Below are 12,745 nucleotides of genomic sequence, written 5' to 3'. Positions count from 1 at the left end.
TCTTGCCAAGCTCTCAGGCTGGGTCAGAGCCTGAGCGCTGCTCCTGCTCCATCCCAGACATCCCCATCCCCTCATTCTCTGGGGCTGGTTTGGAGCCAAAGCCTCTGGGCGGAGAAGTCCCAGTATTCCCATAGGCGAACATACGTGCTGAGGCACTTGTGGTGGCCCTCTGACCCCCTAAGCCCTCCATTCCCGTCATGCTGGCATGGTCTTGGACTGGAGCCGTGGCCGTGCAGCCCGGTGCCGCGGGGCAGACTGGTACTTACATCTCTGTGGCTCATCCTTCGAACCCTGCGGCAGCAGGGAGAGCAGCATGCCTGAGGTGTCCCTGCCAGCACCATGCTCTGCAGGAGGGTAAGGGAGTGCAGAAAAGAGCTTTAATAACAAGGAGAGTGGGCTGCCTGCCACCCCACAGCCAGGACAAGCCTCACTCTGACTGTCCTAGCCCACGAGTACCTGGAGGCTCTGGTGAGGATGGAGAACAGGTGCAAAGGGTTGACCTGCACTTCCTGGGTGGCCGCTTCACCAGGTCTAGAGACAGAGAACGAGATCATCAACAGGCTCTGAGTGCCCATGCAAAACCAGTGCTCCCCCAGTATCCCACATCCTGCCACTGTGCCAAGCCCACCCGCTTGGTGGTCCCTGGCACCCACCTGGCATCTTGCGCTCGCCAAAGACGGGCCGCCCAGCCGCCTTCCAGATGCTCTTCATGGCCTGGTAGTGTGGGGGCAAGCGGGGCGAGTGGTGTCCTGCCCTCCGGCGAGTCTCCCGCTCCGAGTGGAAAGCCTGCTTGAGCGCCTTCCACTTGGAGCGGCACTGAGCCACGCTGCGCGCGTAGCCGGCAGCCGCCAGACCCCGAGAGATTTCCTGCCACAGAGCCTCGTTGGGTCGCGACGTGGAGGCCATGAGCAGCGTGGCCTCCCCCGAGCCCTCCACCAGAGCCAGGAGGCTGCTGACCTCCGCCTGCGTCCAGGCTCGCCCACGGGGCATGCTGCTCCGGGGTGCTAGCGGAAAGGTTAGTCCTGGGCCGGCTGTGAGGTTAGGATGGGCAGGGATCAGCCCCGGCGCTCGGCCGGCTGCTGCCGAAGGCGCACCGGGAATCTGTCGCGCCGCGCCAGGACTGCCGCAAACTGCGCTGGGAGCTGCACCAGAAGCCGGCCGGGGATGCAGCGGGAGCAGGGCCGGGGGCCACCGGGAGCCGCACTGGCGGCTGCACAAGGACCCGCACCGTCGGCTGCACCAGGACCCGCACCGTCGGCTGCACCAGGACCGCCCCTGCGCTACACCGGTCACCGCGCCGGGAGTCGCACCGAGCATGTGCAGCCCCGGGAGGAGCGGCTGGGAAACGTAGTCCTCTCCGCGTCATCCTAGCGGAGTGGGTTCGTTGCCTGCCCGCAGGAATGCCCACCCTGCCCTTCCGTAGGGGTGAAGGTGGACAGGGAGACCAGGAGACGATCGCCCCTGAGAGGGCTGGGGCACTCTGCTCCCCACCCCCGAGGGCAAAGCAGGGATGGCCATCATGGCAGCCCTCGAGGCTTGAGGCAGGGAAAGAACACCTCCCGCATTCCAGCTGCGGGCCCATGCGTTCATGTGTCGAGTTTTGAAGTTCTCAACACAGACAGAGACCTGCTGGAGTAGGTCCAGAAGACAGCCCCGAATATGATTGGAGGGCTGGAGGACCTCTCCTATGAGGACAGGTGGAGGGAATTTTGTCTGTTCAGCTTGGAGAAGGGGACCTACAGGAAGGCTGGAGAGGGACTGTTTAGAAGAGCTTGTAGCGATAGGATGAGAGACAATGGTTTTAACAAGAGCAAAGTAGATTTAGGTTGGTCATTAGGAGAAGGTTCTTCACAGGTTGCCCAGAGATGTGGTGGAGGTTCTATCCCTGGAGACATTCGAGGTTAGACTTGATGGGGCCCTACTCACTGCATGAGGGTTCAAGATTACCTTGAGGATCCTTTCCAACCTGATGCATTCTGTGATTCTATTGAAAAAGGCAGTAGAAACCACATCTGACAAAACACCTTGTGGCCTTGCTGCTTTGAAAATGCAGAGCCAGGGTATACATGCTGGGCTCTGTGTCCTGCTCCTCAAAAATGCCCAGGTTCCCTGCACAGTCACTAGCATAGATCTATTGAGCACTGAGGGGTTACAGCAGGGAAAGCAGCCTCCACATGGCTGCCCAGTCCAGCCATGTCCAAGCTGGCATCAATCCCCATCACCTGCTGTCTTGAAGCTGGGGGTTAGGGATTCTTCATGTTGGGAACATCTGGGTGCTGGCCTTGCCAGGGCTCCCTCTTGCCTCAGTCACAGGCAGCACTGTGACTCGCCAGGGTTGTGGCTCAGCTGGTGCTTCTGGGGACCCTGCCAGGAACTGACACTTCTTGCTTTGCATCACACCCATCTGCCAAAGGGGGATGGGAAGGGGTTGCCACTTCCCTTGTGGGGCACAGAGCAAGAGACCTAGGGAGGGATGGAAGAGGCTGTCGTGTATGCTGACCTGCGCTTGCCACCCACACCAGGTAATGGCATGCTGCTCTCTGCCTCTAGCCCCCAAGCTCTCCTGGCAGGTCCCCTACCCTCCTGCAGCCCTCGACCCCTGCAGGGTATTCCTCCAGCCCTCCTGCCCCTGTTCCCCTGCTTTTGGGTATCCTGGCCCAAATAGGTCCCCTGCAGACCCCCGCTGCCTGCTGTCATAGTGGGGAGCAGGAAGGGGCTCAAGGGCAGAGGATGTTCTTTGCAATGTAGTGCCACAAGTGCGCACAAGCACCTGCTGCTTGGCTCTCCCTGCCCTGTGTCAAGCACTGTCTGCAGGGAGAAAACTTCTAGGAAGGTCAAGATGCTGCAAACAGGCTCGCCTGCAGTTTTTCTGCATTCCACTGCTGCCTCCTGAGACCCTGCCCAGGTTTTCCTGGGCCACTGCTCCCCCACAAGCCTGCAGGGCCCAGATTAACTCCCCTTCTCAGCTTCTCGGCAGCCGGTGCAGCTGCCCTGGTGCTGGGCAGCCCTCAGCCTTGCTCTCCTCTCACTGCTGTTCCTGGTGGCACAAATCATCCTCCTTGGACTGATCTTCCATTGTGAGTACCTGCTTGGTCTTGGACCTCTTTGGCTGGGGTTTATGGGTCAGGGTTTTTGGGTCAGGGTTGGTATCATAGGGCCCACATACAGAGCTGCAGCTGTCCCATGAAGCTGGACTTTCCTGCTTTAAGCTAAGGGCATTGTGGGTTTTGGGACAAGCAGAAAAGTTGCTGAGGCAAGACCTCGTGTACTTAGTTGAGAGAAAAAGGTGGAGAGACAGCATGGGCTCAGGGACAGTCTCAGGGCACCCCACTCCGTTGCACGGTGACAAAATGGAGAGAAGAATCCCAGAAATCAATAAGGTTGGAAAAGACCTCAAGGATCATCAAAGTCCAACCTGTCACCCAAGATCTCATGACCACTAAACCATATCACCAAGTCCCACATCCAGTCCCCTCTTGAACACCTCCAGGGATGGTGACTCTACCACCTCCCTGGGCAGCACATTCCAACGTCTAACAACTCTCTCTGTGAAGAACTTTCTCCTCACCTCCAGCCTAAACCTCCCCTGGCGCAGCTTGAGAGCAGTGACACTGAAACCGAAAAGGAGAAGCACTTTCCCTGAAAGCCTGTTGTGTGATGGGCCCCAAAGCACAGCAAAGACTTTGGTGGGCTTGGCTGGCAGGTTACCTAAAGGGGCAACACCTTCAGCTGTGACTATGGAGCTGAGTGCTCCTGGAAGCAGGAGTATATGGTTGGTGGAGACACTCCTGTGCTCTTCTGTAGATTTAGGACAACAGGTGAGCTGTCCCCATGGTTCCTGGAGCATGGAGGAAAAACCCAGCTATGGGCAGCAGACACTGCAAGGTAGGAGAACCTGGTGGGATCCTTTGTGAGGTTTGTAAGGTCCTAGCTGCTCCTTTTAAAATGCAGGAATTGTCCTTACTCCAGAATGTGCTCCCCATTCAAGTCTTCCTTCACTCTCATGGCATGAAGAGCTGCCCTACTGCTGCTGAACAGGTCACACTGCTGGTACCCCTTTGGAAGAGATGATGTCAGCAGCGCTCAGCATGCTCACCATGTCACAAGAATTGTGTGACAGGAAGCACTGGGCTGTTTCTTTCAGCTAGCCTTTCTGGTGAAGCTGAACTGTTGACTGTTCCCAGTGCTTTGGAACTGGTATTTGTATCACAGCCCCAAACCTGGAGTTCTCCTCGCTGCCCGACCTGCCTGATGCCACCACCTTTGTATCAACATCACCCCTGGGGCTGGGATTTGTGACCTGGGCTCCAGAGTAAGGACATGTAGAATGTCCTCTTTGCAAGGCAGCCATAGTAGGACAGTGGGTTGGTTTATATCCTGTCTGTCTCTATTCATCCTCCTGTCTTTTGAGGTAGGAGCTGCTGCCTGCCCTGTCCCAGCTGTTCCCACATCCTGACTTTTGGTGTGCAGGACGATGCCAGTTCTGCCCATCTGGCTGTCTCTGGGATGCAGGGCAGTGCTTCTGTTCTGCCAAAAAGAGCTGGGAGCAGAGCAGAGAGGACTGCTGCTCCAGAGGAGCACAGCTGGTCACCATCCGAGCCAATGCCACCCTGGTAAGTGCACCCAGCCTGGCCTGTCCAACTCCCCACACGTATTGGGCTGCACTGGTGACCTCCTCAAGGTCCCTCAGCAGCTGCCCAGCCATCAACAGCATCATCTCAGCTTCCTGGCTCTGACCCACATACCCAAAGTCTAGGCAAACCTCCAGGCAGGGAGACAACTATTCTGTGGCCATGCTGCGCAGCCCACATAACTAACTGCACGTCTGGGGCTGGGCGTCCCCCAGCGGAGCTCATGTGGGTCCTCTCCTGCACTAGGCTTTCCTGGTGCGTACCACAGATATGGAGGTCTTCCATGTGGGGCTGAAGTGGGATGGCTCCAGGTCTGATTGGAAGCGGCTGAATGGCACTGCACTAAAGAGGTGAGACTGTCAGCTTTTCCTCAGCCAGGGCTGCTGAGGGTCCAGCATTAGGGCTTGGGGTGGTGACAAGGAGACAGGCAGCCCACTGGCATGCAAGGATATGCTCCACATTTTGGCCATTTTTTGTCTTCCTAAAGCTCCATTGATGCATTTTAGGGAAGGGAAGATTTCGGGGGCCTGTCCAAGGTGCTTGCACCCTGATTAGGGGAGGGCCTGGGGGAGTCACCCAAAAGCAGGTTCCCAAGTGTTGCCTGATGGAGCTGGTGCTGAGCCCAGCCAGGAGGAATCTGGGGATGCTACATGAATGATGGAACTGGGGTCTTCTGTCAAACAGGCAGAGGTGGGGGGCAGGGCAGTTTAGAGCATGTGTCCTAATTGGAAGGACGGTGGCAGGGCACAGTGCTCCATGCCAGTGCTTTGCTCCAATACCATCCCTGTGCAGCCTTCGGTCTTTGTCTGGAGGAGCTGTAGATGAGATGACCTCAGCCCTTTCTGCCCATCCCATCTCAGACCTCTGTCTTGTTGCAGGCTTTTCCCAGTGCAGTGCTCCACCAGCTCCTTCTTGGCCTGTGGCAGGGTGTCAGGTTCAGGACTGTCAAGTGGTCTGTGCAGGGAAGCCCTTGGGTGGGTTTGTGAGCGGAGAGCAACCACCCTGCAGTGGCTCCCATCCTCGCCACCTGCCCTCCGCTGGGGAAACACCACCTACATCTGTGTGGGACCTTGATGACTGTGGGAACCTCCAGCCAGTCCCACCACCCTGTGCCATCCCCAGCCTCAATGCATGGACATCCCTGGGTGCCGCTGCTTCCTCACTCAGACCTCTTTAGATCTCTGCACTTTTGCCAATAAACACTGGCATTTGGATGTTGTGGCTGGCTTTGGGGGATGAAGGTGGTGGAGTAGAGGTGCATTGTCCAGATAACTGACTCAGTTGCATTGCTGCCTGGTGTGAAATGGCAGCTGCCATGGCACTGAATGAAGTGACTGGGAATGACTCGAGCATCCTTGTGGCCAGGTGACAGGGTGGAGTCTTTCTGTTCATGGTGACTGCTTGGGATTTATGCTTCTCAGAAAAGACAGTTGAGAGGTGACCCTTTACCTGTCAGGTCCCACAGAGGGCTTGGACTGGGCGGCAGCTTGTCTCCTGGTGCCTACACATTCTAAGAACGTTTCAGTAAATGCCCTCACTTTACTTTGAGGCTGAGTGGTGAGTGAGAGCCTGAAACGCCTGCTGAGGCTTGGCTTGGAGGGGTTTGGCTGCCATGGTTTTGATACAGACCTCATGGGTAGTGCTAGCAGCACACAGTTCTGCCATGGTCATACTTGGAGTCCCTTCTGGCACATGCAGAGGACCCAAGCCCTCCCCAGTTACTGCGTTCTGTCTCCTGAGCAGGGACTGGAAGGGTGAAGGTGATGCATGGGGCAGTATGTCCCTGCTATGGCCTGAACCCACAGGCTCTCTGCGTTCTGCAGAGCCTGGGGAGGGGGATGCAGAACAAGTAGACCCCAGCAAGCTCGTTAACTGCCCTCACTCACCAAAGCTAGTGGTTATTGGAAATAAACCCACTTTTTGCAAATGAGACAGCTACTTTCCCTTTCCTGCACAAGGGGAACGCCTGCACCCCACGCAGTCTTGGACACAGCCTGATACCAGACTGAGCAGAGCAAGGCAGGACTGAGTCACCACACTGCTGCTGCTGCTGCTGATGCCCAGAGAGCTCCTGTGGGTGTGGCGCAGAACATGGTCTATGCTGACCTGAAGTGCACACAAGACCCTCCTTCCTCGCCTGGTCAAGGACTGACTGAACCGCCATTCCTCTCCATTGCAGAACTTGGGGGCAGGAACTCAGGGTGCACCCTGGCATCTTCTCCCCTGTGGATGCTGGGCCCTAACTGCCTTGTAAAGCACTGAGAAAGAGTGGAAACCAGACCTTATTCCCCTCTTTGGCACTCAAACATACGCTTATACCACCCTACACTGACCCACTGCGTGTCCCCGTGTGCCCCAGCCAGTGCAGCTAGCAGTTGCCCAGGATTTGCCTGCAGAGGCCAGCTCCTGCCTGCTGTGCTCCCTGAAGGCTGCCAAAGGCACCAGTCTGGTGCAGGGTGTGCTATTTGCATCTCTTTGGAGGTAGTGCCATTGTTGTCCGCAGTCTCTGGTCTTCAGGGAGTTGTGTGGATTTACTGCTTGTACCCTCGATGTAACAGCTCACATCCTGTTCTTTGTCTTGCCTCCATCACTTGCCCATGGCTGTGGGATGGCCTTATCTGAGGAGGGTAAAGGCAGAAGTCCCATCCTTGTGAAAAACTACTGGGAAGCCCTGAAACCATGGGGAAAATGGAGGAGTGCTGGGGAGCCCTGAGACCATGGAGGAGATGGGAGGTGAATGAGAGTACCCTGACACCACACTGTGGGAGGTGACTGAAAGAACCCTGAGACTGTGGGAGGAAAAGTGATTCAGTGAAGAGCTGAGACTCTAGAGGACTGTGGAGGAAATGAGGAAACACTGGGGAACCCTGACACCATGGGAGGTGTATCAAATAGCCCTGAGACCATGGGGGAAATGGGAGTGCAGTGAAAATCCCCAAGATCATGGAAGGAAAAGTGGATCAATGAATAACCATGAGACCATGAGAAGAAACAGGGATTCAGCAAGTAGATGTAAGACAGTGGGAGATAGGGAGGAGTACTGAGGAGTCTTGGAAATACAAGAGAAAGGGGAAATCCCTGCCACCACAGTGGAAAGGACCCTAAGACCCTGGTGGGACCTTAGCTGCTGGGGGATTGATGATGGAGCCCTGTCCCTGACCCAGCTAGGGTGATTGAGTCCTGAAACAGTGCTCACCCTCCCTGTCTCAATGTTTCTGCAGAGAGAGGGATGAGCTGTGGATTGGTTCTCTAAGATGGACAGGAGCAGCTCCTGGGAGAGGTAAGAAGCCAGCCCATGGTGAGGCTGGGAGGCTGGAGCAGAATTGCAGAAGGTCCTGTGCAGTCTCAGCTATCATGTGAAACAAGGACTTGCTGTGTCTGGCTTGTCCTGATAGCCCAGATGTGGTGGTCTCCCTGGTGCCCACAGAGCAACAGGTCATAGAATCATAGAATGGTCTGGGTTGTAAGGGACCTCCAAAGGTTATTCAGTCCATCCCCCTCTGCAGTAAGCAGGGACATCCTCAACTAGATCAGATTGCCCAGAGCCCTGTCGAGCCTCACTTTGAATATCTCCAGGGATGGGACCCAAACCACCTGCCTGGACAACCTGTTCCACTGTTCCAGTGTTCCACTAGCCTCATGGTAAAGAACTTGACCCTGACATCCAATCTAAATCTGTTTTTCTCTAGTTTGAAGCCATTGCCCTTTGTCCTGTCACTACAGGCCTTTGTAAACAGTCGCTCTCCATCCTTCTCTTAGGCCCCCTTCAGGTACTGGATGGCTGCTATTAGGTCCCCCCAGAGCCTCCTCTTCTCCAGGCTGAACAGCTGGTCTTTGTGGCAGAGGTGCTCCAACCCCCTGATCATTTTTGTGGCCCTCCTCTGGACTGTCTCCATCAGGTCCATGTCCTTCCTGTATTGAGAGCTCCAGAGCTGGATGCAGTACTCAGGTGAGGTCTCACCAGAGCAAAGTGGAAGAATCACCTCTCTCGATTCCTGGAGCCTTGAGCCATTGCTTCCCACAGTGTCATTGGGCTCTGCCACCACAAGGACACACTACTGACTCCTGTCCAGGCCCTAGTTCATGGGACTGTCAGACCTGTTCAGCATGGCTGCCTGCTTGCCCATCTTGACATGTAGGGTTTCTCTTTCATTCCCAGCTGCAGGGCTCACCCTTTTCCCCATCCAGCATCAGCAGGCTCCCAATAGCTCATTTCTCCAGACTCCTCTAACTAGTCCTGCCCTCCAGTGTACCTCCTACTGCCCAGTTTGGTATTGCCACCTACTTGGCTGAGGACATCCCTATTCCATCATCTAGGGCCCTGGTGAAGGCTTCAAGAAGAATCAAAGTAGGATTGACCCTGCAGGGATGTTGCCAGCTGAATGAGGGTATTGCTGACAGCTGCCTGCAGGTCTCTACCATCTACGTTCTCTTCTCTTGGCCACACCTCCCTACTCTGCCTGCAGGGAATCCGTGGGAAACCGTGTCCCAGATCTCAAAGGTTCAGGATGAATGGCCCCGATAGCTTTCCTATTATTCACAGTTCAGTGTCCCCACAGCAGCAAGCAGGTTGGACAGGCATCACTTGCCCTTGGTAAATCCTGCTTGGCTTTTCCCATCCACCAGCATGTTCTCCCTTGACCTGGACCATTATATACCCAGAAAGACATGCTCAATCATTTTTCTGGGATCAAGGCAGGCTCTTCTTCAGCTGGGAGAACAAAGATCAGCTTTGGGACAGGTTGTGGCTCAGGATAGGTGGTGGAGGGAGGAGAAATGGAAGGATAAGAGTCAACAGCAGCCACGGAGAGAGGTGTGGGACAGCTAATAAAACAAAAGGCCTCCCCAAAGGAGGCAGTTTGGTGACATGAAGGGCACAATCATATCCAGCTTCACTAGGTGCAAGAGGCACCTCCCAAATCATCCTCAACAGAAGGCAGCAGAGGTGAGCAAAGCTTGATACCAGCATCCCTTCCCTGGGTCATGGGAGCTAGGGCTGGAGGGCAGGATCTGGGGATCTAAGTGTGGTCAAGAGTATGGAACACAAAAATAAGAGTCTCTTTTCCATTAGCCATGTTTTGAAGTGCAGATACCTTCTTTCCCAACCAGTATCCCCAGAGCTTTGCAATGTGGCTGAGGCAAAGGTCTGCAGGGATGTAGTTTTGCAGCAGAAGAGTGTCTTTGCTGTGCACCACCAGCTCCTGTCGCTCAGGTCTGTGGTGGAGATGAGTCACAGAGTTCATCCCTTGGCCGGAAAAGGAGAGGGGGTCTCAGCTGAGTTGCTCAGATTTGGGGGCTTCTCGCAGATCCATGGAAAAAGGGAAATGCAGTAGTGGTAGATTATGTTCCCAGAGTGTATTGCAGTGCAAGTACGGTAGTTACTGCGCCTAGAAGGGCAGAAGCACATGAGAGGTGCCACTACCATGCTCCCAGCACACTGTCAGCCTTATGGTGTCCCCCAAGGAGCTGTAGGCCCAGGAAGGAACATGAGAGCACTGCCCATGCCTAAACATTAGTCCCACGGCCCAGAGTGCTCTGCACCTCTACACGTGGCTGGTGAAGGTAGGTGAGGTGCAAGTGGCAAAGATGGAAAAACTTACTCTTTATCTGACTTCTTACTCAGCCCCCAAGCTGAATGATGATTTTGATGTCCTTGTCCAGTCCAGTATATGGCACCTACTGCCTGCACAAAATACTGAAGGGAGGGAGGCTGTTCACCATCTACCCTATGCCCAGCACCTGCATGGTGCCCTGGAGCCCACACAAACTGCCAGGAAGGGCACCCAGGGCTCACAGTACAACTCAGGCACCTGCACAGCTGCTGCTGCTGCTTGCCTCACAAAGGTCAGCACAGCCCCACCATTGCTCCCACCCTCCCGAGGTGCCACAAGCCCTCCTGCTCTGTACCGGCACTGTCCACGATGGCCAGTCGCCTTGGATCAGCAGCTGAGCGGATTTCTTTCTGCAGTCATCGCAGCTGTCCCACCAGGACTTCCTCTCCAGTGAGACAAAGAGGCACTTGCTCCTGTAGAGCACCCATCCCGAGGGGCAGCAGTCTAGGAGCAGGGGCACAGCTCAGGTTCTCACCCTCCCACGGATGCTTAAGGGGCCCAGTCTGGCTGGGATCAGCCCCTACACCTCCCTTGGCAGCATCATTGCCTCTCCTCCCACCCTGCTATGGCCCTACCTGTATTCACACAGGCACGCAGGCTGCTCACAGTGCTCTCACTGGTCCTGAGCTGCCTCTCCAGCACAGCCAGCTCTTGCCTGGCATGCTCAAGCTTGGCATCCTGTTTGCTCAGCTCCAGCTGGCTGCCGTTGCCCTCCTGCCACGCTCGCTGCAGCTCTGCTCTGGCCCATGACAGTTCCAACTGTGCCTGCTCCAGGCTCTGCTCCCGCGTGCTCAGCTCCTGTGAGAGGTGGCCCAGCTCGGCAGCGTGCTTGTCGGAGGTGTCCTGCAGCCTGCGAGTCACCTGCCAATCTGGGGACAGGCTGGATGAGCTGGAGCATGAGGATGGGACAGCTTGGGCAAGGAGACATGGGACTAACTCTGCTCAGGGCGTGGCCATTGGAACTGAGAGTGAGAGAAGAGTGCCTGGCTGTGGGCAGAGACTGTCCTGGAGGTGCCAGTGGGAAAGGAAAGGAAGCCCCAGTAGTTGCTAGGGCAGGGGAAACAATGGGAGGCAATGGGAATTAATGGAAAGAGGACAGAAAGGGAATTACTGTCTATGGGCATGGGGACAAAATGGCATGTCAGTGGGAAGGCAGTGGGATGCAATGGGAATGCCATGGAAAGGCAGCGGGAGGCAATGGGTAAGCAGTGAGAGGCAAGAAGATGGCAGTGGGAGGCAGGAGGAAGCAACAGGAAGCAGCAGCCAGCCCCAGACCACAAGATCCACAGACACCCTGGCCGTGACAATCCCACAGAAGCCCAGCCCTTGCCCAGCTCCAATCCCACTCCCAGTACCCACCCCCTGCAACTGCCCCCCAAGCTGCATCTCAACTCACAGCAAGCCCCCAGGGCCACGGTGGCCACCAGCAAGAGCAGCAGGGTGGCTGCCAGCAGCCCCCTGGGCACACGACAGCACCGGAGCCAGCGCCCTGCAAGACAGGAGAGCTCACGGCCATCACCATGCAGTCTCACTGCCACCACCCATTGCCCATCCACAGCTGAGGCATCCCCATGTACCGGGTGGCTGTGGCTAGGCTCTCACCTGGGCTGGGTGCCATGGGCACTGACCCCACTGGCACATTCTCGTAGGGGCTGTCATTCTCATCAGAATCTGTGGGGCAGGGTGTTGCAGTGGGCGAGGGGCCTGCAGCAAACTTCAGGTCAGCGTAGACCACGTTCTGCGCCATTCCCTGGTCTGCCCAGATAGGTCTGATGGCTTCTGCTCCACCACAGTCAGCCCTGCTCTCAGGACTGCAAAGTAGAAGTGCAGCTGGTTTCTGTAGAAGAGGAAGTTTGCGGTGAGGTACAGCAGGAAAGTACAGCCACAAGGATCAGTGCTCTGCTATTGGCCCTGGCACCTCCATCTTGTTTCCTTCTCCATCCAGAACTGCTTGGGGTCTCCTGGGGTGGCAGCAGGGCTGTGTGCCTTAGGGTTGGTTCACTGGGTAGAGCTGCAGGGCTCAGCTTACTGAAAGCCATCCTGAATCCTTGTGGCAGGGGAGAGAGAGACCAGATTCTACTTGGAAATTGGTGGCTCTGGGCCTGGCCCCAGCCAGGATGCAGGTTCTCTCTCTGTGCTCTGCTCCAGGGTTCTTGTTTTATCTCCTCGCTCTGCCAGTAAGGAGACCACAGGGAATCATGTCCCAGATATTGAAGGGTGATGATAAATGGCCCTCATTTCTCTCTCTTCATCCCCTACCCAGTGCTCTCAGAACAGGAGGCAGGTAGATTGGACAGGCACCACCTACCCTTGGTAAACCTCACTGGGCTCAGTACTGATACCACTGTGTCCTCCTTGGGCCTGAACCAATGTTTGCCCACGTGGACATGCTCTCTCTTCTTAGGGACTGGGTGGTAGTTGCGCCTCGCTAAGCTTTCCAAACCTCCTTCCTGTCCCCTTTGAAGGTGACTGATTTTTGCCTTTCTCCAGTGATGTTGAACG

The 12,745-nt window shown here is 56.0% G+C and overlaps 2 protein-coding genes across 2 annotated transcripts; one reads left to right on the top strand and one right to left on the bottom strand.

The window, feature by feature from the left end:
• Positions 1–2,473: 2,473 nt before the first annotated feature.
• LOC128979817 (killer cell lectin-like receptor subfamily B member 1B allele C) lies at positions 2,474–5,705 on the top strand. Its single transcript, XM_054398210.1, has 6 exons — positions 2,474–2,522; positions 2,967–3,092; positions 3,811–3,885; positions 4,471–4,613; positions 4,878–4,981; positions 5,510–5,705. Exons 1-6 carry the CDS (start codon positions 2,474–2,476, stop codon positions 5,703–5,705), a joined length of 693 nt encoding a protein of 230 aa, XP_054254185.1.
• Positions 5,706–9,870: 4,165 nt separating this feature from the next.
• Positions 9,871–11,990, bottom strand: LOC128979306 (B-cell differentiation antigen CD72-like). Its single transcript, XM_054397523.1, has 6 exons — positions 11,846–11,990; positions 11,640–11,732; positions 10,819–11,112; positions 10,539–10,687; positions 10,286–10,326; positions 9,871–10,018 (listed from the first exon to the last, which is right to left on the bottom strand). Exons 1-6 carry the CDS (start codon positions 11,988–11,990, stop codon positions 9,871–9,873), a joined length of 870 nt encoding a protein of 289 aa, XP_054253498.1.
• Between the last annotated feature and the right edge of the window lie 755 nt (positions 11,991–12,745).

Source organism: Indicator indicator, chromosome Z (assembly GCF_027791375.1).
Source record: "Indicator indicator isolate 239-I01 chromosome Z, UM_Iind_1.1, whole genome shotgun sequence".
Lineage (NCBI taxonomy): Eukaryota > Metazoa > Chordata > Aves > Piciformes > Indicatoridae > Indicator > Indicator indicator.
The sequence above is the reverse complement of the archived record's forward strand: the minus strand, read 5'-3'. Positions and strand labels throughout refer to the sequence as shown.